General features: G+C 40.5%; 1 protein-coding gene across 8 annotated transcripts in view; it reads right to left on the bottom strand.

Annotated features, from left to right (window-relative positions):
• RNF38 (ring finger protein 38) overlaps nucleotides 1-23,849 on the bottom strand; it is a 109,850-nt gene that overhangs the window by 47,603 nt on the left and 38,398 nt on the right. For 2 of the 8 annotated variants that reach the window (XM_079791267.1, XM_079791268.1), the window contains exon 2: nucleotides 18,992-19,062. In XM_079791267.1, coding sequence (XP_079647393.1) covers nucleotides 18,992-19,062 — 71 coding nt within the window. Of the gene's footprint in view, nucleotides 1-7,088; nucleotides 7,441-7,472; nucleotides 7,842-7,952; nucleotides 8,246-18,991; nucleotides 19,063-23,849 lie in introns of those variants that run through there. The other 6 variants (XM_079791273.1, XM_079791274.1, XM_079791272.1 and 3 more) reach the window with 5 other exon arrangements.

Here is a 23,849-nt window from a genome sequence, read left to right as displayed (position 1 = left end):
GCTATGAAAGGATAACTAGCAATCGACAGTCAGGAAACTACAAAATGTTCAGTATGGCTGGTCAGTAAGGAAGCAGCTATAGAGCAAGGCAGAAACAGATCATGAAGTGGCTTGCTAGCTATTAATAATCCGGCTATAATCAACTTACTTGGTTCTTTTATAAATTTTTGTTTCTGGTTTGCTATCAGCCTGGTAAATAGATAACCATGCTTGTTGATTAAGAGTAAAATTACTTCCAAAGATCTTTGTAGGAGTAAAAGCAAAACACTTGCAGGCAGTAACTTTAGAATTCATTAGCATTGCTACACAAAATGTTTTAAACATAAATTTAAAGCTTATCTCTGCACTACAAACCTGAATGTGCTAATATCCTTTACCACTATGATGAAGTACGAATTGCTGAATCAAGAAACAGTTACTGGCTGCCTCCTGTAAGCAGAGTTATGTTAGGAAGAAAGATAAAAAATGAATCCCATCCTCAAAAAGCTTATTCTAGTTAAAAAAAAAGGATGCAAGTAGCCAACTACAGGATAATGTTTTAAATGCCATAATACAGGAAAAAATTAGAACACAAGTAGGAGCTTGGTTTATTTGAGGGTAAGAATAAGAATTAATTTAATAGAAGAAAATGTATTTCGAATTCCCGACTCCTCAATCTAAGGCATTCTTTTTACCACTTCAGCAATTCTCTTCTCAAAAACAGTCAGTTCCTTTATGTCAGTTTCATATTCTTTTGGCAATCTTCTTAAGCTTATAATCTACAAAGTAAGTACCTTTGAAGAGTTACTTTAATAAGGACATCTGCCTTCAACTATCATACCTAAAGTATGAATAGCACTCTTACAAACTGCTCCTACAAGTAGCTGGCTGCGAAAACAGAATCAGAGAATCAGGTTTCCTTTCCTTAATTCTTGTTCCTTTGAAAACTGAAACGGGCAAACCCTGGCCACTAGGGCCACAGTTAATAATTTTGAAGCACAGTCCTCTCCTACCAGCAATATCTTTTGGTCAGAAGCTCTATCTACAAAAATAAAAGAGAAATATGCAAATTGACCATCATTTCGCAATGCCCACCAGACAATCAGGAGTATGCAAATTAACCCAACAAAGATGGCGGTGGCCCCGCCCCCCAGCCGCTCTGGGCCTCTGGGCAGCACGCATGCAGGCGTGGAGTGGCCAGGTGGGGTGGGACGCCTGTTATGAGGAGGTGGGCGGGGGGCGGAGGGAGCTACAGGAACGGCGCTCCAGATGGAGTGAAGACTGAAGGCTCTGGCCGGAGCGAAGGCCTGGGTCCCAGGTGCTGGAGGAAAACTGGTGCTGGCAGCCAGGGAAAGAAAGGCCTATTGCGCAAATCTTCATGCAACTGGCCTCTAGTCTATATATATAAAAGCCTAAGCGACCAGCTGACTGGTAGCTATGACATGCACTGACCACCAGGGGGCAGACGCTCAACGCAGGAGCAGAAGCCACAGGCATCGAAACATGGAACAGACTGATGAATCTCAGAGGGAAGGCAGGAGGGGGGAGAGCGGGAAGAGATTAACCAAAGATCTTATATGGATACTAAAGGCCCAGTGCACAGATTTGTGCACCAGTGGGGTCCCTTGGCCTGGCCTGTGGGGATCGGTCCAAAACTGGCTCTCCGACATCCCCCGAGTGGTCCCAGATTGGGAGAGGGCGCGGGCCAGGCCAAGGGACCCCACTGGTGTACAAATCCGTGCACTGGGCCTCTAGTTTGTCTATAAAAAGGGAGGACAAACAATACAATGGAGAAAAACTATATTCAATTCCTATAGTTAATACAGATCTGGGACAAAAATTATAGATGGGTTTGAAAAAAACCAAAACAGATGCTCCCACTGGATAAGATAAAATCAGGCACAATCGTGTGTGTGTTGGGGAGCAGTTAGAATTCTAAGATGGCCTCCAAGACTCCCACCTCTGGTGCACATAGTATGATCCCTCCCTCCCTGGTGTATGGTTAGGACTGTAAATACAGTGAATTTTATTCCCATGAGTAGGTTAAATCACATGACCTAAATTATACAAACTCCTTCACAGAGATGAAGGGATTTTCAGATATAATTAAAATTCCAAGTCGGCTGGTTTCATTTAATCAATCACAAAGGGTAGATTATCCTGGGTAGGCCTGACTTAATCAAAGAAAGCCTTCAAAAGAGGAACAGAACTCTTCCTGAAGAGATTCTGCTGTCAAACCCATAGAAATAAGCTGCTATGTTGTGAGAACGCACATTACGAGGGCCATGAGAAAGAGACCTGATAGGTCAGGAGCTGAGAGGGGTCACCAGGCAGCTAGAAAGAAAAATCACAAGAACCATGTTATGCCAACAACCAGAAAGCATGGAAAAGGACATCGAGTCTCTGATGAAATCACAGCTCCCCTCAGATAAGACCTTAAACAGAGAGCCCCACAGCTAACCCATACTAGGACTCCTGATCCAGGGAAACTGTAAAATAACAGATTTGTGTTTTAAGCTACTAAATGTGTGGTAATTTATTATACAATAGGAAACTAACACTATATATCTATATCTAATCTATATCTATATCTATATCTATATCTATATCTATATCTATATCTATATAAATTGTTGTACCACACTCAAAGCAAGTTATTTCTCTGAAATTTTAACTATATTAATTTGATTATGAAAGATATAAATTAAGACATCTTAAAGCAATAAGCAGTTTTAAAAATCTTAATCTTGTAATAACTAACTTCAAATGAACTGGACTCTGATCTTTTACACACTGCAAGTCAGGATTAGTTGATTTGCTTAAAGCCACACATAAATACTAAGAGCTAAAATTTAAATGCAAGCCTATCCCCTCTAAGATTCATACTGAGCCCACAAAACCACCCTGTAGTTTAAGAATTTTAAAAGTAGCACTCTTCTTTATAATGTAGTTGGATTAGTAACTAACAATTATTCCCCAAGGCCTGTTAAAGCTATATTGTTTTGGTTTTTTGGGGATTAATACTCACCCAAGGATACTTTTCCCATTGATTTTTTAGAGAGAGTGGAAGGGAAAAGAAGAGAGAGAGAGAGAGAGAGAGAGAGAGAGAGAGAGAGAGAGAGACACACACACACACAACTATGTGAGAGAGACATCCATTGGTTGCCTCCTGCACATGCCCCACCTAGGCCGGGATTGAGCTTGCAACTGAGGTTCGTGCCCTTGACTGAAATGGAACCCAGGACCCTTCAGTAGTCAGCAGACTGATGTTCTATCTGCTGAGCCAAACCAGCTAGTGCTATAATTAAGTGTTTTTAAATATATTTGTTTCTTTCTACATTGTTTCTGACATAAATTTTCCATTACTGCTCTAATTCTCCCTCAGTAAAAACTATTGAGGTTATACTATATCTGAAAATTGATACAATTCTATTTTTCTCTAACATGCAAGTGTTGAACAATACAAAGACATGATAACTTCAACCTTCTCCAGAATGCAACTTATATTTAAAAATTCATGCCAAGAGAACAACATCCCTGAGATGGGATTAAACCTGCAACTCACACACTTCTCATATTTAATGTTTGTTTAAATACGAGAGGTCCGGTGCATGAAATTTGTGCACAGGTAGGGTCCCTAGGCCTGGCCAGTAATCAGAGCCTATTGGGGCCTTCCAGCTACCGGCTAGGGCCTCCCTTTGCTCCGCGCCACCCCCTGGTGGTCAGTGCACATCATAGTGAGAAATTGAACTCCCAGTTGAACTCCCAAGGGGACAATTTGCATATTAGGCTTTTATATATAGATAGATAATTGTATGACTAATCCACCCAGCATAACTGAGAAAAGCAATGCTTCACAAAACAAAGTTATTTAAAATAATTTAACCTTTTGAGCACCAACACATTACTATTTTAAGACATCTTTTGTTTATCTTTTGTTTAATGTGGCCTTTCCCTGTCTTGGTAACCATAATATAATCAAGAATTTAACCTTTGTCTTGAAGGGTGTAGTAATTATCATCAGTTATTGTGCTAAAAATAACTTAGAAGTTAGGTCCAGATATTGTGCCAGAACTTGCTTCCTCCAAAATAGCTTGTGAATACAGCTTGCTTCTTCATTCATTTACATTTTTCTCATAAAGGTGAGACACAGGATGTGCAGGTGTATTAAGTAATGTGCTTTCTACACAATAAATTGCTCAAAGCCCTAACAGCCTTCTCCAAAATAGCCACATTAAATCTCTAGAGGAAAAAAAATTGTTCACTGTTGCTATAATACCAACTAGTCAGCAGCACTCAAATCATAGCCTAATAGAAGAAGGGAAAAACAAAACAAAAGATGAAGAGTCTTTTTTAGTGTTGACTCCAAGTCCCTTACTTACTCTGTAAGGTCCAGGTGTGGGGATCTAAAAATGCAGAGGTCAAATTCAAATTATCCAAATAGTCTCACTGTTTCCAGGGTGGCAAATGTTAATCACCTGGAAAGTTATCAGGTAGATTTTATTAACAATTCAAAAGTCTGAATCAGTAATTTTCCTCTGATAAATTCTCAGGTTATACTCCAAAACATAGAAAAAACCATATGTAAAACATGTTCATCACAGCACATTAGTATCAACAATTTAAAAGGGAACTAGAAGTAACCTAAATGTTTAACATATAAGTTATTTGCTAAATAAGAGTATGGTATCCGTGCTTTGTGGATTATTACGCAGTCATTAAATCATTTAAGGACTGGTACTACCTACAGAGTGGGTGGTGGGAGGGAATCATTGCTGTCCAGCACTGGGGCAATCCTTTTTAAAAACAAACTACTATTCCCATTCTTGAGATAAGGGTCTATGTCATTCTGGAAGTAGAGCAGAGCCAGGATTGGTGAAAGTAGCAGGAAGGCTCCACTCTACCCTTTCTCCCACTCCACAGTCCCATAAGTTAATAAGGAGGGGGGAAGGCAGGCACATTACATGTATTGAGAAGGTGGACATAAAGATTAGGAAAAAATAAGAGTTACACATTCTTTTAATAAATTGTTTCTTTCCTTCCCTCCCACAAATCCAGATTTGCCTGTACAAAGATTATTCTCCCCTCAAGGAAATGTGTCTAAAATAATTTTACTTGGGTTGGTAACCTCTTAGTAGACTGCTATCTCTTAAAGATTTAGCTCTAAGAATTACATGGATTTGGAAAAAGTCCAGACCATGACTAGTCCAAATCAATACAAAAATTGTGTGTGTATTTGAAAAGATGAAGTGTGACTAAGCTCTTTATGATTATTAAATAAAAATCATATTAATTCAAATATTTATTGCATATCTACCATGTGTTAGATGCTGTGAATACAACTGGAAAAAAGAAACAGTCCTTGCCCTCAAAGAAATTCAGTCTAGTGAAGCAATTCAACAGAAATTATAAGTGAAGATAATAGGGCCCCCTAACAAAAGGGGTTAGAGGAAAGTATTCAAATAGAGGGAGAAAGTAAAGTGTTTAAATCCTTAAAAAAAGGAGCATGAAAAGATATCTATCTGTGTGTGTGTGTGTGTGTGTGTGTGACTGTATACATGGCCCCTCTTCATCTATTTGCTCAAATTTCTCACTAATTTATTGTATGTTTGCTTTATCTCCTCCAGATAGACAATATCACATATTCCAGGAACTTAACATTTGCTGAATGAACTAGACCTATTGGGTTCAAATGTGTACTTACAATCTGTACACTCTTAAATAAAGCAAGCCATGAATTATCCGAAGTAGCACAGAAGTGAAAATGAACAGAGGCAATAGGAAAACAACCAGAAAATCAGTAAGTAGACCCAGACACTACAGAACAATCACAGGACTAATCAAGAACTATCTTTCCAGCAAAATGAATTACATAATGGTGGTGGCCTAAACAAAACTGGGGCAGCACAAACAGAGAGGAATATATAGAATAGACTGGAAATAGAAGACAAAGATAATCTTGATCAATAATCTTTCCATGCTCATCAATCATTTTGGAGATTTTTACCTAAGGATTTTTTAGCCATGCTTCCCACCCATGGCCTTGGAAAAAAGTTAAAAGTGAGCACAAATAAAATGTTACTAAAAGTCTGACCCAGAGCTGTTGGCAGAGAGACAACAGAACTACACTCTACATTATGATGCTATCACTTAGTTATATCTAACATGCTCTGTCCACCCTTCATCAAAACTCAGGCTACTCTAGTCAATTCCCAATTTTTATTCAGATTAACACTTGCCAACTTAATTTAGTTTTAAAAACAAATGGGTAAATTTCAACAAATACAGAATCACAAACTACCTTCTAGAATCACAAAAGATATCAAAAGTAGATACACCACAAAAATCATTTAAAATAAACTCTCATATTTTACAGATGAAGACCCAAGGCCCACATGGCTAGTCTGTTGGCAAAACTGATTCAACTACAGATTCTAAAAGCCACAAATTCTCTTAGAAATAGGCATTACAGAAAATGATAAAAATCAACTTAATCAAAGCCCTACAATAAATAGATTGAAGGTTTAATAGGTTTTCAAAAAATGAAAGATATTATGCTAGTGAGTTTATTAAGCCAGCAAAAACTGGAGAAAGGGGAAAATCCAGTTATTAATTTCATCTTTTAATTGCAAGTACGTCCCAGCTTCACTGCCACCGTTCTCCAAAACAGGAATCATTTTACCTTGATTCCAACTGTCCCTAGATCCTTATTGTTTTCACAAAAACTGTGTGAATGGATTAAAAAAAAAATTAAGCCTAGTTACCAGGGCTGCTTGCTATTTAAAGGGATTTTGTGATAAATGTGTTCACCATACTGCAATCAAGTCCAAATAGACTCTAAAAGACATATACTTAAATTTTCCTACATTAAGTGCGTCTCCTTAAGAAAAAAATGCCATTCATATGATTTTAGCAATAGTTACAAGTTAAGTATTCATGTTTCTATTTATGATGGAAGAATTAACATATCTAACTTCTACTGAGTAACGGTATACATCATTTCTGCAGCACAAAGAAAAAGCGAGGTCCCTTTCAAGTCTTACACACGAAAATGTAAACTTTATTTTTTAGCCCTCAATAATCTGAAAAACTCTCGGTTCAAAACCAACCTCTCTCATTCTTCAGCCCTGAAAGGAAGAACTTTCATCCCCTGAGAACAAAACACAGCCTGTCCAGAAACCCGCTGTGGCAGAAGGACGCGAGAAAGGTCCCTTCCGACTGGTTCCACGTTCTCCTGGGTGACATCATTTCACCTGCGCCTTGGCAAACAGGGAGGTAGCCAGAGAGCGAGGCCATCTGCCAGGGGCAGCTGGCTGGGCTCCTGCTGGCTGGGCCCACTCCTCGCCACCGCCTGGGAAACAAAGCACGCTGGCCGGCCGCACCCCTGCGAACACCGGACAACCACACCTCCACCGGCCGCAGCCCGAAGCCTCCCAACGGCCTGAGGGCCGTCCCGCCCTCGCGCGGGAACCAACGGCCGCCTCTCCCAGTACCTGCGAGGGAAGGCTCCGCCCTGCGGGGTTGCTCCCGCGGCCCCCAGCGGGCCCGCCGCCTCCTATTGTGACCTCTCGCCCAGCCAGTGGCCAGCTCGCCAGCTCCCTTGTCCCCGGGCCTCCTCACCCCCGGAACCCGGGCTCCGACCAAGGCGCTGTCACGGCGCTTCCTTCCTCTCGGTACCATTACACGGATGGGGCGTGCCAGGAAACGACAGCTGCACGCCCGGAGCTGACAGTCAGCTAACGCCTCGGGGGCTCCATGCTCTCCACCCCCGCGCCCTAACCGTCCGGCTGCTGCCCCGCCCGCTGCACCCCACCGCAGGGCTCGAGGACCAGCTCCCCGAGCGCCGGCGCACTACTCTCTGCTGCGCGCGCAGGCGACGCCCCCCTCGCACTAGGCCGCGTGACGCCCAGCACACGGACCTCCCCCTTCTGGGTTCTCGATCACCCCTGCCCCGCCCCCTCTTGAGAACAAACCTAGCGGGCCAGGGAGCTCGCAAGACCGACAAACAGACGCTCCGCCTCTTTCCCCCTCAGCTCAGCACGAGCCCCCTTTGTTTCCACCCCGAGGGGGAGGGGGCGGGGCTGCGGGCGACTCAGACTAGTTCCGGCAACAGACCGCGCACCACGCCCCTGCGCAACCGCGCTCCTGCGCAGCCCCGCCCCCGCGGCCCCGTCTCGGCCCACCTCCCTCGCTTCTCAATTCGTACACTCCCTAAATAGTTGCTGTTGGTCCCTGCCTCCCACCTCCAAAACTCAGTAGTCAAACAGTGACTGACCTCACTCAAATTCACAATACATATTCATGTGGCCTGAGGAATTTTTATTGATGTAGAAGCAAGGTGTCTCACAAAGGAGCAAGCATTTTCGAACCCCACTTACCTGACTGTAAGGCTTAATTAAAAAGTGACAGTTATTCAGACCTTGCTGAGAATGGGAAATTAGAGGTAAGAAGGCTGAAGCCGGCTTGGTGACCTGATCATGTTCAAGATCTAAAAGAGGAAGTATGACCTTCCAGAAAAAGCACAATAAATACAAGGAAAAGTAGTTAAGTGGTATCGGAGAAAAGTATGGCAGTCAAGGAACCATTATGGAAAAAGTGGGTTTTAAGCAGATAGGAATTAGATGATGTCTTCAAGGATAGAGATCATATTTTACAGTGGTCTAATGGGGGGAGGAGGGAACAAAACAAACAAAAAACGGGTTCTTAGTTTTTTTGGCATTATTTAAACAAGTCTCCTTCCCAGTTTAGGTCTCAGGCTGCTTCTGGTAGAAGATTAGGGAATCAGACTAAAATGATGTTCCAGGACCCTCTGAACCTCTATGTATGAATATGGTAATTATTTGTATGTATCTGTCTCCCATATCAGGCTCAGCACTGGGACTGTTTTGACTCTGTAACCACCCCAAGGTCCAAACCTACAGCCTGAAACACAACAGCAGGTGCTTAGCAACTGCTGACTCAAAACTCCAGCAATAATATCAAAGGTTTTTACAATTCTTGGACAAAGAAAAGCCATAATGAGACAAGGGCCCCTATGAACACAACCCCTCCCCTAGCCCCAACCACCATTATATAACCCAGTTACATAGTTGATTCTACCTCTCTGCCAATCTAACAAAGCAGCCAATTTGGAGATGATTACACCCAATTTTTTACATTTTTATTTTCCATTTCACGGTAAAGAGTCATAAATCTCAGCCACACTTTTACACTCAATGCAATCCATTTCTAACATCTGAATTCCTCACAACTCCTCTGCTGCTATGGATTGACCTGGCATTACAGAACTTCCACCAGAATCTCAGCTACACAAGCTTCCTTACACAATACCATCCTGAAACAGTTTTTCCTGTATACTGGGATATTGGCTGTGTGTTGAGAAGGAAAAAGGGGGGAAAATACTGGGAAAGGGGAGGGAAATTACCATTTGAGAGTTGTCCAATCATAAGAGTCAGATTCCTCAAGTGCTGAATCTCTGCAGCAAAAATCTACTACAGTCCTCCAGGGTTCCTAACAGTTGAGTTTATCTTTGTGAGGCAAATTCCTTGAGAACCCTTCTCAAATGGTTAAGATCTTAGCTATCTGTGCTCTTAAGGCTTAACCCAAGAAGTCTGCCTAGTTGTAAACGATGCTCCCTTCCCTAAAGGTTGGATAGTTTGAAATTTGTACTGCATTTTCTTCTCTAATTGATTTTCTTAACCAAAAAATCTGGTGCCCTGCTAATAAATACCCAAAGATAAGTTTAAGGTGGGCCAATTATACCAGAGCATTTGTTCAACTCCAGTTCACCTATAATTTTATTTGTGCCTGATAAAAAAAATGGGAAGTCTTGTTAGAGGTGACTAATATTTTCTGCAGTGATGGAAATGTTTGACATCTGCACTATCCAAAAAGTGGCCACAGCTACATATGGCTACTGAGCATTTAAAAGGGGGCTAGTGCAACTAATGAAATGACCAGATCAGTTTAAATAGTCACATGTAGCTAGAAGACAGCACAGCACTTGTAGGAATAGTTGCTTGTGAGAAGAACTTCTTAAGAATTTTGACTCCAAGACTGCCCTTTAAAATTGGTTTTCACAACAGATGTGAAAACTGTGAATGACTACTAAAAACTTCTCCCTGAGGTACCCAAGTCATTTATGTCCCCTCACGTCTAAAATAAAAATACAGGTATCCCCCACATTTCAAAAGCCTGCTTTGTACCACTTCACTTTTAGGGAAGAACTACATTAGTGCCTGTTTTTGCTAGCTAACAGGAATCTGAAGAGGATTTAGCAAAAATAGGAGATCAGCATTTGTTTTGCTGTGCAGAAAGAGTTCACCACCGAGCTCCTTCATGGGCAGCTACACTCAGCAAGCTGCCATTGCTCTGAACTGTATCTGAGTATATGTGCTTTATCTTGATTTATTTTGCACATTTGTTAGCAAGATGTGCACTTTATGCCATTTCAGCTTATGAATGGTTTCATAGGAATGCTCTATTTTAAGATAATGGAGGAAACCTGCATACTAAAACAATGCTTACCAAATAGGAAAATACTGAAGTTCTTTTAAATATATCTGGTTACTGGGGTTGTCAACTCTGGTGTCCTACCATTCTAATACATGTCGATAACACCTGATATTTTGATTGGGCTGCACTGGATCTAGAGATGATATAAGGATTGCTGATATCTTTACAATATTGAATCTTCTATCTATGAGCAAGATGCATCCTTATATTGTCTGAGTCACTAATTTTTTTCCTTAATGCTTCACAATTTTTTGTAGAGGTCTTGCACATTTTTGTTCTTAGCTTTATTCTAGGTTTTATATATAACTAGAGCCCCGGTGCACGAAATTTGTGCAGGGGAGGGGGGCAGGTCCCTCAGCCCGGCCTGCACCCTCTTGCAATTTGGGACCCCTTGGGGTATGTCCAACTGCCGGTTTAGGCCTGATTGGGCCTAAACCGGCAGTCAGACACCCCTCTTGCAATCCGGGACCGCTGGCTCCTAACCTCTTGCCTGCCTGCCTGTCTGACCGCCCCTAACCACTCTGCCTGCCTGCCTGATTGCCCCTAACCACTCACCTGCCTGCCTGATCGCCCCTAACTGCTCGCCTGCCTGCCTGATCACCCCTAACGACCTCTGCCTCAGCCCCCACCACAGCAGCTTCATCCAGAAGGACGTCTGGAAAGTCATTCGGCTGTCCGGTCTAATTAGCATATTATGCTTTTATTATTATAGATTATTAATTCTAATAGTTTATCTGTATTCTTTTGAATTTTCTATACATACAATCCTGTTGGCAGAAAATAATGACTGTTCAATATCTTTCTTCCCAACACATTTCCTTTTTTTCTTTTTCTTTTTTGGTCTTGATTTACTGCACTGGCTAGGATCTCTGGTACAGTGCTAAACAGATACAGTGAGAGTAGGCATTTCTAATTTCAAAACAGGAAAACTTTCAACATTCCACATTTAAGTATTTTTACAGTAGGTTTTTTGTAACCTCTTTAGCAAATGGAGTTCTCTTTTATTTCTATTTTGTTTAAAGTTTATCATATATGGATGTTTAATTTTATCAATTTTTTGTATCTATGAGCTAATTATATGATTTTTCTGTTAATGTGTGAATTACAATGATTGGTTTTTGGGCGTTAAACTAACTTTACATTTCTAATTTAAAAAAAAATGTTGCCTGGCCAGTGTGGCTCAATGGTTGAGTGTCAACCAATGAACCAGGAAGTCATGGGTTCAATTCCAGGTCAGGACACAGGCCTGGGTTGCGGGCTCTACCCTCTGGGTATTGCAGGAGGCAGCCAATCAATCATTCTTTCTCATCATTGATGTTTGTCCCTCTCTCTCCTTTCCTCTCTGATATCAAAACATGTCTTATATATTGTTGGATTTGGTTTGCCAATATTTTGTTCAGGATTTTTATATGTGTGTCCTTGAATGAGATGAGCTGTTATTTTATATTTTTGTAATGTCAAAAGCTAAAGATAAAGAAGTTTTGTTACAAAGGTTATGCTAGCCTCAGAAAATGAAATCAGGGAGTGTTCTCTCTTTCTACTCCCTGTAAGAGTTTCTGTAAGATTGTTGTTATGCTTTCTTTAAATGTTTGGTAGAATTTGCTGGTTAGTCAACTGAACTTGGAATTAAATTTCTTGAATAGTTATGGATTTTCTGTCTTTTCCTCATTCTGAAACTCACAATCTGCTTCTAGAAAACTATCTCACAATCTTGTCAATTTGAAGGGTACTACTGCTGGAAATGTTTTCAAATACACTTTATAAGCAATACTTACACACAAATTTTACCTAAGTAATAGTCTGCCAAACAGTAAATATAAAATTTGATTTTGTGCTCAATTTTTTTCATTTCTAGATATCAAAGAATCCTATATAATCCTATATAATAAAAGGCTAATATGCAAATTCTCCCCTTGACTGGGAGTTCAGCCAGGGGGCGGGGCCAGCCAACCACCTGCAGCCCCTCCTCCCGGCCAGCCCCGCCCTCGATCACCCCCACCCCCCACCCCTATCAGCCACATCCCACCCGTGCACTTCGTGTACCAGGCCTCTAGTATCTAAATAATAGTTATTTGAAGCAGCAGTTGCCAAACAGTGGTCCGCGAGGTCCAAAAGGTTGGCGACCGCTGATTTGAAGGACCTTTATACAAAAGAAATGATCAGAGGCTATAGGTTTCTTATCCTAATCTACACACTTGTATCACAACACCTGACAGTATTTTTTAAATGTCTATTTCCCCCTCTTAAACTCTAATAAGCTCCTCTGGGGCAGGTCCCATTTCTCCTTTGTATATTACTGACATATATTGGGAGAATGTTGGCTGATAGAAGAAACAAACAAAGGAAGGAGGGGCATCTCCTAGTTTAACATGTTGAAAGGCATGATTGAAAAGCTGAAGATAAAAGAAGCACTTGTCCAGATGCTGAAGAAACATGCACATGAAGGAAAAAGATCAGGAAAAGAAAAGCTACACACTTTTGGGCCCTGCCCTCCCAAAGAAAGTGCTGGGTAGAGAATGGCTTCCTGCTAGAAGTCTGCGACCTCTATGATAAGGAGGCAGTTTCCCACTGTTAATACTATCAGAAAAGGGGTTGTGCTACCATCATATCCACTGCCAAGTCTCCTGACTGCAACCTCATTCCAATCTCAACCACCACTGCTGAGTTAGTAGCCTCTACTCTGTTCTAAATTAACATTAATCCTCCCAACTTTGCAAATATACATTTACTTGACTCTTTTGCCCATTAGACAGTAAATTCCTTGAAGCTATAGACTAAGCCTCACTGACTCTGGCAAGGGGTCTAGCACATGGCAAGAGCTCAATAGTTTCATTAAAGATATGTAAATACTTTGCCACAGTGATATTTCTAATGTTTTTATCAATAGGTAAATTCCCAAGGAGAAATGGGGGACAGAAACAGAGTGGGTAGTAAAAGAGAGGAACAAGGACACAAAAAATTTCAAAATTTCCTGAAGCAAGCTCTGCTCATCCACCTTCCCTAAAAGTTCCCCTACTTCTACCAAAACCAGTTAAAAGAATGTAATAAGATTAATCTACTCCGAGGAAAGGTGTATTGGTTTAGCACTATTCAGGCTATGCTGAATCTACAAGTATGACCAAATTTGACTCTAATGTGAAACAAGCAGCATAAACACTTTCACCCCTGTTATCCTTACAGAATGAAAAGGTTAATTATTAGCAGCTGCCAGTTATAGTTGTAAAAGTGCACCCAAACTCACTGAAAATCTTCCATAATATAGCTATATAGGCTTTGGGATAAGAGAGTGTCCGCCCACTGTGCAGGTGAGAGATGCCAAGCACTGCACCATGGCAGAGGGGATGATGGAGGAAGAACTCTTAAGACAGTGAAGGTGGGAAGAAGCTAAAGCAGACAGGGTGAAAAGTCATCATCCAGGAAGTAGTTCAAGAGGGATGAGTGAATAAACCAGATGCCCAGGATAAACCTACTTAGAAAGAAAAAAGTAAGAGACTTATACCACACCAGAAATGGAGTGGCTAGGGTGCAAATAAAACATACACTATGCATCATATATGTTCCATGTCTGAGCACGGTAAATGGGAAAGAGCTGACTCTGAGGCATGAACCTCCTTAACATGTACCTTTGAAGCAGAGATCTCAAAGTCCTCTTGCTCACTCTGTTCTGGTGAACAAGGCACATTGTAAGAGAAATTCTAGTTGCTATGACTCTCACTCTAAATTGCTCCATAAACTTAATCTGAGTGTGAATAACACTCTGCTAGTATAGTTTTACAAAATCCATTATCATAAAGGAAAATATGATCTGAAAAGCCAGTGAACATGGGCTGTACTTATATAATACAAGGGCTTCAAGAAAATAATTAATGGTATAAGCCCTGATTAAGAAACAGAGAAGCACAACTAGCTTCTTCACTTTGGGCAGAAAAATGAAAAAGCATTGCTGAAAGGGACATGGTAATGAGAGAGAATTTAAAATGCTTGAGATGCAAGAAACATGAGAATGTTCTCTAAGTGGATCAGACCACGTGATTATCTTGTAACCTCCCCCACGTTTGATGAGAAATGGACCTCCTCTAGAGAATCCTGGTAGATCTCATTAGTCACTAGAGAAATGCAAATTAAAACCACAATGAGATGCCACTTCACACTCACTATAATGGCTATAATTTAAAAGACAATCAAAAAGTGTTGGCACATTTTCTGGAATGCAAAATGGTGCAGGTACATTGGAAAATAAACAAATATCCATTAACTAGTGAATAAATAAACAAAATGTGTTAGGTCCCTACAGTGAAATATTATTTACCCATAAAAAGGAATGGAGTACTGATTTATGCTACAACACAAATGAGCCCTGAAATCATCATGCTAAGTGAGAGAAGCCAGACATAAATGGCCACATATTGTGTGATTCCATTTATATGAAACTAGAGGCCCGGTGCATGACATTCATGCACTGGGGGGGAGTGAGAGGTCCCTCAGCCCGGCCTGCGCCCTTTCGCAGTCTGGAGCCCTCGGAGGATGTCCGACTGCCAGCTTAGGCCCGCAGTTGGACATCCTTAGTGCTACCATGAGGTAGGAGAGGCTCCCGCCACTGCCGCTGTGCTCATCAGCTGTCAACCAGCTTCTGGCAGAACAGCACTCCCCCTGTTGAGCGTCTGCCCCCTAGTGGTCAGTGCACGTCATAGTGACCGGTTGTTCCACCGGTCAATTTGCATATTACCCTTTTATTATATAGAATGTGCAGAATAGGCAAATCTATAGTGACAGAAAGATCAGTGATTGTCAGGAGCTGGGGAGTGACTGCTAATTAGTATCAATGTGTTGTTTTTTTCAACTTCCAGTATCATTTATTTTTCCTAGAATCCAGATACAAATAACTGTAGCAAGACAATGCTCAATACTATTTAAGCCTCACTTTAGGTTTTTTAAACTACGTCAGTGCTTGTAAACAAAAATTTGACATACCAACAAATTTACTCAATATTGATGTAACTACAATATTTTATATGTAGCACATAGACTTTAATATAACAGAATTTGGCTTAACAGAAACTAGCTTACACACAAAGTTACTCATTGCTTATCTGTCCTAATCTATTTAGGGTTATACCGACAAAACCCCCTCCCACTGTTTTTAATATGTAAACAGATGATTCCTCCCCTTAAAATGAAAAAGAAACAGAAGTTCCCATTCAGAAAAAAAACATTAATAGAATTATCCAATTCTAAAGTATCAGCAAATATAACACCAGAAATAGATTATGGGCAATTCTTAGGTCTTTTACCTAAGTAGTATAATAGAAAGTTACAGTGTTGACCAAAGCAGGTTTCTCATTAAACTTTGTTTTAATGGGTCTCAAAATTCTGTAACAGATTTTTGGTCAAGTTGTTTCCATTAAAAAGTACTGATTTTAAAAACTAATAACTTTAAAACAAACACACACACACACACACAATGGTCCACAAAACATTCTCCTTTCCTTGTGAAGGTATTTCGATGTATTGTAATCATTAACCAGTCTTTTACTATTAAACTTAAATGGTCAATTGAGACCAGCACTATAGGCTACAAGCCAATGTACATCAGCAGAGAAACGTAAGTTGGAAAACAGGCCAAGCCATAAAATTTGGGGACTTGCCACCACTTCCAAGGCTGTACAAGAAAGACCCAAAAAATGAACTGGCCGTTTTTCTTCTTGCCTGACTCCTGGTTCCACCCCCAATCACACATGGATTAGTTAAAACTGAGTCAACTTTTAAGAAAAATCACTTTTTATTCCCAAATCTGAGAAATGAGCCATGCCTGAAAGTTAAGTGAGGTCAATAAGCAAAGCATCAATATGTGTTTTGACAATGTGTTCAGAATAGCTAAGGAATTATTTTACCTGACTTGTATCGGGATAGAAGATCTGGTCTAACCCCAGCACTGTTGGGTGACTCCTGAACAAGTCATTTCTCCCACAGAGTTGGATTAGCTGTGCTCTATAAACCCTTTAATTCTGAGAGGGAGGGAACATGAGGAAGAAGGGAGAAGGGAGGGGATAGGGGGACAGAGGGAGATAAGAGGAGAAAGAGAGAGAAAACGCACACTTCCAAGCCATATATATCAGGCAGGTTCATACTTGTTTTTGCAAATCGAATACCCATTTGTTATACAAAGAAATGTCAGAAGCTGTTTTAAACATGCTATCTACCACTCTACTCCCCAGAATGATGCCTGATGATCCTATTCAAAGCAACTGACCATCCACCTCCTGGTAGTCTTTTTTTTAAAAAATATATTTTTATTAACTTCAGAGAGGAAGGGAGAGAGATAAAAACATCAATGATGAGAGAGAATCATTGATCGGCTGCCTCCTGCACACCCCCTACTGGGGATTGAGCTGCAACCCAGGCATGTGCCCTTGACCAGAATCGAACCCAAGACATTTGAGTCGGCAGGCCGACACTCTATCCACTGAGCCAAATCAGCTAGGGCAACTCCTAGTAATCTTCATCCCACTTATTCTGCTCTACATTTTCTTTAATCCACTGTGTTCATTGTTACATACTATATAATTTATCTATTACATTTGTTTTGTTGACTGCCTCCCCCAGTTAAGACTGTACACTCATGAGAAAAACAGGAATGTTTGTTTAGTATCATGATGCATTACCTAAGTGCCAATCAATACATATTATTTACTGACTGAATCAGTTGAAAAAATTATAAGTATAGTCACGAGATCCTAATCCATTTCCCAAGTATACACACGGTAAGCAAGAAAGAGAGGAGAGCATCTCTGAAAGTTCTTTGATCTACTGATTGACAAAATCCCTTAAACTTTTCTTCTCCTTCCCCATGTATTTCAGGAAAAATCCCATCTTTTAAAAGCACAAAATCAGCCTGGCTGGTATAGCTCAATGCTTGAACATTGGCCCATTAACCAAGAGGTCACTGGTTCGATTCCAGGTCAGGGCATATGCCCAGATTGTGGGCCCGATCCCCAGTGGGTGGCATCATGGAGGCATCAATCTCAGCGGTGATTCCATCTCTCCATCTTTCTCCCTTCCTCTCTCTCTAAAAGAGCAATAAAAATATATTTAAAAGCATAAAATCAGTCATACAAAGATTCAGAAATTAGGAGGGAAATCTTTTTAAAGTAGTAAGTATCTGGCAGAGGTGAACAGAAACCTCATCTCCAGACTAAACCAGGAGACAGAATTTGGCTTTCCCACTGTAAATCAACAAATGGATAGAGGCATATTATACTTAGTAAGGGAAAGAGAATTTAACCCCGAAATATTGTGATATTACTGACCTAAAGTGATTTTGCCTTTTCCCTCTATCATCACTTTTATTTTCAAATGCTTATTTCTAAAATATGTGGTATACAGAAATTTATGGAGCCAACTATACAGAGTCTAGAAGATTCTTTCAGTGGCTTGCTTGTAAAAGAAGTTAAAAGTTAAACCCATGCCTCTGGATTACTGTAATAATAAAAGAGATTCTGGAATGTTAAAAACATACCACTCTCTTTGTAAACAGAATGAAATGTCTGAGCAAAGCTCACAAAGATAGAGAGATCAACACAGAACAAAGAAAGCTATTTGGAAAATCCCGGTGATCAACCAACTTCGTGTTTGAGCTCCAACAGGATGAGGGAGGAGGATCTTGATTAAAACAGCAGAGAAAAAAGATCACCTGGATTGGTATGCCTGGAGAAGCTACAGAGAGTGATACATTCCTGCATACAGAACACAGGAAATGGGAGGGAAGCCATTAGAAACTGATGATGGAAAAGACTGAGATTAGGCCCATCAAACATCAGCAGCCAGATGTTCCAAACACAAAGCCCACATTAATATCTACTGCAAGAGTTAGGCCATCAAGGGTGCTGATGGGTATTGAAAAGCCCCCAAAAGATCAAGTTTCTTAGAGATAAAAAGAACAGAAGCAAAATACCAAAATGAAACAAAACCACCAGGTATTTTTGTTTGTTTTTCCATTCTCAATCCTCAACATTTAAGTCGAGCTTTGGAAACAGAGCCCTCTCCCGCCCACCCCCCCCAAAAAAAACCCAACAACAACCCACAAACAAACAAAGTCAGTATGAGAAGAAATTATAATCTAACACAATCAACTACAAAAATGAACCTAATTGGAATGTCTAAGCTATTTCAAATTGGAAACAGACACAAATTGCTGAGAAAGTTATCAGCTTTGGAGCACTTGTTCATGTATTAAGATAATCCATTCAGGCTGTGCAAGAAAAGAGGAAGCATGGTGACAGGGAGAGAGACAGGTGTAAGGATATGGAGGGCTTGCCAAGAGTCCGGCTGACAGTTTTATCCTCAAGTTTTCTGGAGCAGTTTAATAATTGGACACACAAATCAGCAAGGCCCTCTGCATTTCAAACTCCCTTGGCCTATGTCCAGCGTTAATCAAGTGGATCCAGCATATAAGGGCAGCATGCATTTTCACCATGGTAAACACCAACATGGACCTCACCTTGTCACTGTCATCATGACAAATGTGGTCGTGATGGATGGACTGGCACTGAAAAGAAGCACCAACACTACCTACAAGAGAAAGGGAGGAAAAGTTAAGATGGATAATTTCTAACATTTAAACTGCTTTCCCAAGTAAAAGTGCTTTTAAATCCATTATCCCATCTAATCCTCAACAACACTCGGGATAAGGATTATTAGTGTAGTTTAACTCAGCAAAACAAAACTCAGAGAGGCTGATTGCACAAAGTAGCAGTCAGTGAAGTGGCAGGTCTAAGACTAAAACCCTGTTATTCAAACTCCTAATTCAACACGTTCTACTATACAGAGTGGTTAGCTTTCAAAGTAAATACACCTAAGGCAAATGTCTTTTTAGGAAAAAAAGTATACTCCTTTTCACACTATACATACTTAGAAAAAGAAAAAAAATGACCCTACAAATTCTCAGCATATCAATAATACAATACACAATCATATGATTTTAAATAGATTTTACTACTTTAAAAGTATATATTATTTATATGTTCAACCATTTGTTCACTTGAAGAACTATATCTTAATAATAACTGCTCTATGATAACAGTGACATTTCTAACCAACAGGAAAACAAATGATTTTTCAAGAAATGATTGGAACTGATTAGTCATTTGAAAAAAGTTTTGGCTCCTACCTCATACCATACAGAAAAATGGTAGGTCAAAGATCTACTGTCTTACTGACAAGTTATAGTTTCTATCTTGTGCCCTTCTGAATAAAGTGGTGCCAAGTGAGACCTATGGTGTTACCAGTCTGAATGTGTAAATATTTAGATGAACCTTAGGACACCCTACTGCCATGCCTATGGACAGTACAGTGACAAATACCATATTTTGTAAAATTTATGATGCCATCAATTCAGATGTCCAATTATTAAATATGCCATTGAGAATGAATGCTGCAAACTAAACTTTGACACATTTCTTAATACTAAAAATGTTTATTTCATACTTATTGAAATTACTTTTAGACTTTTTTAAAGGTTGATTTCTATCATGTATTACTCATGCATTCATAAAAAGAAAATGAGAAAATAATTAAATTGACAATAGCAGAAAAAATGAGAAAGTTATTTTTTAAACTTCAAAGGATAAAAACTCCTTACTATATAGGCTTACCAGTTAATTTATTTAAATGTACAGATACTATAATCCCAGTGACAGTGACTGTTCCTAATCTACCCAGTATAAGGTGTTGTCTCCCAACTCACTTTGCATGACATTGATTATAAAATATAAAAAGGACTAAAATAAGAAAACAAATTAATCTCAAACACAGGAATAAGAATACTATATAAAATTGTAGCATAAGTATATATATATAGCAAAAATAACAGCATATGTAATAAAGTGTCACCATAATCCTATCTAATAAAGCAGGAATATGCAAATTGACCATCATGCCATAACACGCTGGCTGCGCCCACAGCGGAGGCAGGGATTTTGTAACACAAGATGGCTGTGCCCACAGCAGAGACGAGGATCCTGTAACACAAGATGGCTTCGCCCATAGTGGAGGCCGTGTTCCCATAATGAGCTTTAACGAGCCATCAGCAGGGATTTGAGGCTGCATGGCACTGGGCGGGGGCAGGGGACTTGAGATTGCGCCCCCCGCCTGGTGGGACTTGACAGGGGACATCAGGCCGCCCCCGTCCCAGTGCCAGGCTGGGGGACCTCAGGCCATGCCCCCCACCCCAGCGCTAGGCTGGGGGACCTCAGGCCACGCTCCCTGCCATGTGGGGCTTGATGGGGACCTCAAGGCGCGCCCCCTGCCCTGGCGACCTCAGGCCGCACACCCTGCCCTGGCGCCGGGAGACCTGAGGCTGCGCCCCGCGCCTGGCGGGGCTTGATGGGGGACCTCAGGCCACGCCCCCTGGCCTGAACCAGGGGACCTCAAGGTGCATGCCCCACCACAGCGCCGGGCCAGGCAACCTGAGGCCGCACCCCCCCACCCGGCAGGGCTTGACAGGGGTGCGGCCGGCTGGGTCTGGATCTAGACCATTGGGAGTGGGGCTGGCCAGGTCTGGGTCTCGAGAAATTTTGAGGCGCATGTGGGTGGGCAGGGACTTGACTCTGGTTCCTGTAGCACACCCCAGATTCTGACAGGAGGAAGATTTTCATATACATTTTACTAATTTTCTTTCATCTCTGACACTTCTATTATAGAGAAAGGGCATATAGCAATATTAAAATATTTCCTCTAATTAATTCCCTTTATTTATTTATTTTTTTAAATAATATATTTTATTGCTTTTTTACAGAGAAGAAGGGAGAGGGATAGAAAGTTAGAAACATCGATGAAAGAGAAACATCGATGAGCTGCCTCCTGCACACCCCCACTGGGGATGTGCCCGCAACCAAGGTACATGCCCTTGACCGGAATCGAACCTGGGACCCTTCAGTCCGCAGGCCGATGCTCTATCCACTGAGCCAAACTGGTTAGGGCGAATTAATTCCCTTTTAATGTGGACGATTTTTGTGCACCGGGTCACTAGTCTACTCATATTTACCTAAGAAAAGCCTGATTCCTTAACCTCAATAAAAAAAAAATTTATCAACAAAGTACTAGGGAAAAAAACACACAGAATTTTTAAAAGTTTGGTCACATCAAAAGATGCTGAAAAAAACATTTAACATTTATTATCAATTTCTATTTTTCAGAAATAACCTTATTAATAAGCACTGCCACTGGATAACAATTGTGGGAAGGATGGGGTGGGGAGGAGGTACAGTTGCCAAAAACGTACAATATGGATAAGAATAATAAAAACCACAGAGTTCCCTCTAGTACTGGAATCAGTTAACATCATATAACATATTCCAAAACATGATTTAGAAAAAAGGATATGTAATAACGTCCTCAAATATTGAAATCTTTTGGGGTACCAGGACAAATCAAATCACAGAATAAACTATTATGTCAAAAATATGGTAGATGTGTTTCAAGGAGTTAGTAAAAATTATACTTTCATTCAGTCTCCTATTAATCTAGTATTATGTATGTAATACTGAAGTTATACTGGTAAAAAGAATTGATGATTGTAAGTATGCATTAGATACCTACCAAGAGGTACCAAAACAGACATTATTTTATTCTTACACAAAATCCTTGCATTTAACATAGTATGTTATGTGTGTTTCTATTGGACACAGTTTAAGAAAGATGAAATAGTGTTGGAAACAGTTTACATAATACCACCTAATGACTGTGGGGGAGAACATTACTTGGGACCATCGCCAAAAACTTAAGACTCCATGAAAGCTATAAAAATGATAATTTTATTATTTAGCAATTTAGAAACTTCTGAGACTATTATAAATAAATGAAAAGACATCCACATTAAAAAAAAAAAGCAACAATAAAAGAACCTAGACACTGACCTTACACCTTTCACAAGAATTAATTCAAAATAGATCATAGACCTGTGGCCCAGTGATTGTCAACCTATGAACCAGGAGGTCACAGTTTGATTCCCAGTCAGAGCACATATCCAGTTGCTGGCTGATTCCCCAGTAGGGGGCATGCAGGAGGCAGTCAATCAATGATTCTCTCTCATCATTGATGTTTCTCTCTCTCTCGCTCCCTCTCCCTTCTTCTCTCTGAAATCAATAAAAATCTATTGATCATAGGCCTAAATGTAAAACACAAAACTGCAAAACTTTTGAAAGATACCACAGAAGAAATCTAAATTACCTCAGTCTTGACAGTGAGTTTTTACTTTTATATATATATATATCTGAGACCCTTTAGTCCTCAGGCCAATGCTTTATCCACTGAGCCAAACCAGTAAAGGTGACAATGAGTTTTCAGATGCAACATAAAAAGCATAATCCAGCCCTAACTGGTTTAGCTCAGTGGATAGAGCGTCGGCCTGCAGACTGAAGGGTCCCAGGTTGGATTCTGGTCAAGGGCATGTACCTTGGTTGCATGGGGAATGTGCAGGAGGCAGCTGATCAATGTTTCTCTCTATCCCTCTTCCTTCTTCTCTGTAAAAAATCAATAAAATATATTTTTTTAAAAAGCATAATCCGTAAAAGAAAAAAAATGATAAAATGGACTCCATTAAAATTTAAAACTTCTGCTCTGTGAAAGACACTGTTAAGAAAACGAAAAGACAAAGCCACAGACCAACTGAAAATATTTGCAAAATGCGTATCTGATAAAGGAAGGACTGGTATCTGAAAGTATTCAAAAAACTCTTAATACTCAATAGTAAACCCTGGCCAGTGTGGCTCAGTTGGTTGGAGCATCATCCCATACACCAAGGGGTAGTAGTTCAATTCCTGGTCAGGGCATATGCCTGGGTTGCAGGTTTGAGCTACATCAATGTTTCTCTTAGTCGGTCAGTCTCTCTCTTTCTCTCAATTCCTGGTCAGGGCACATGCCTGGGTTGCAGGTTTGATCTACATCAATGTTTCAATCTCTCTCTCTCTCTTTTTCTCAGTCTCTCTCTCAAATCAGTAAGAAAATTATAAAAACATTTTTTTAAAAAGCCTCAACAGTAAGAAAAAATTCAACCCAATGTAAAAATGAGCAAGGTCTCTCTTTGACCTTTTGCCCTGAATATCAGAACTCATTCCTTTGCCACTAAGCCCTTTGCTGGAAAACATGCAGCATAAGCATCCTAGAAGTGAATGAATGCACACAAACACCTGCCTCTCTCTCCAGCAGTCCCGGCCCCATAAGACAAAGGGTATAGACAGAGAGCTCAAACTGGACTTCTGAAGAATGAAATACAGATTTTAAGGCAGCTTTGGATAAGCTAATCAGAGAATGAAGTACCCAGCCACAAAAGAAGAAACCTTCTATACTAGAACAAAGGG

The sequence above is a fragment of the Cnephaeus nilssonii genome (assembly GCF_951640355.1).
Source record: "Cnephaeus nilssonii genome assembly, chromosome: 14".
In the NCBI taxonomy this organism is placed as follows: Eukaryota; Metazoa; Chordata; class Mammalia; order Chiroptera; family Vespertilionidae; genus Cnephaeus; species Cnephaeus nilssonii.
The sequence above is the reverse complement of the archived record's forward strand: the minus strand, read 5'-3'. Positions and strand labels throughout refer to the sequence as shown.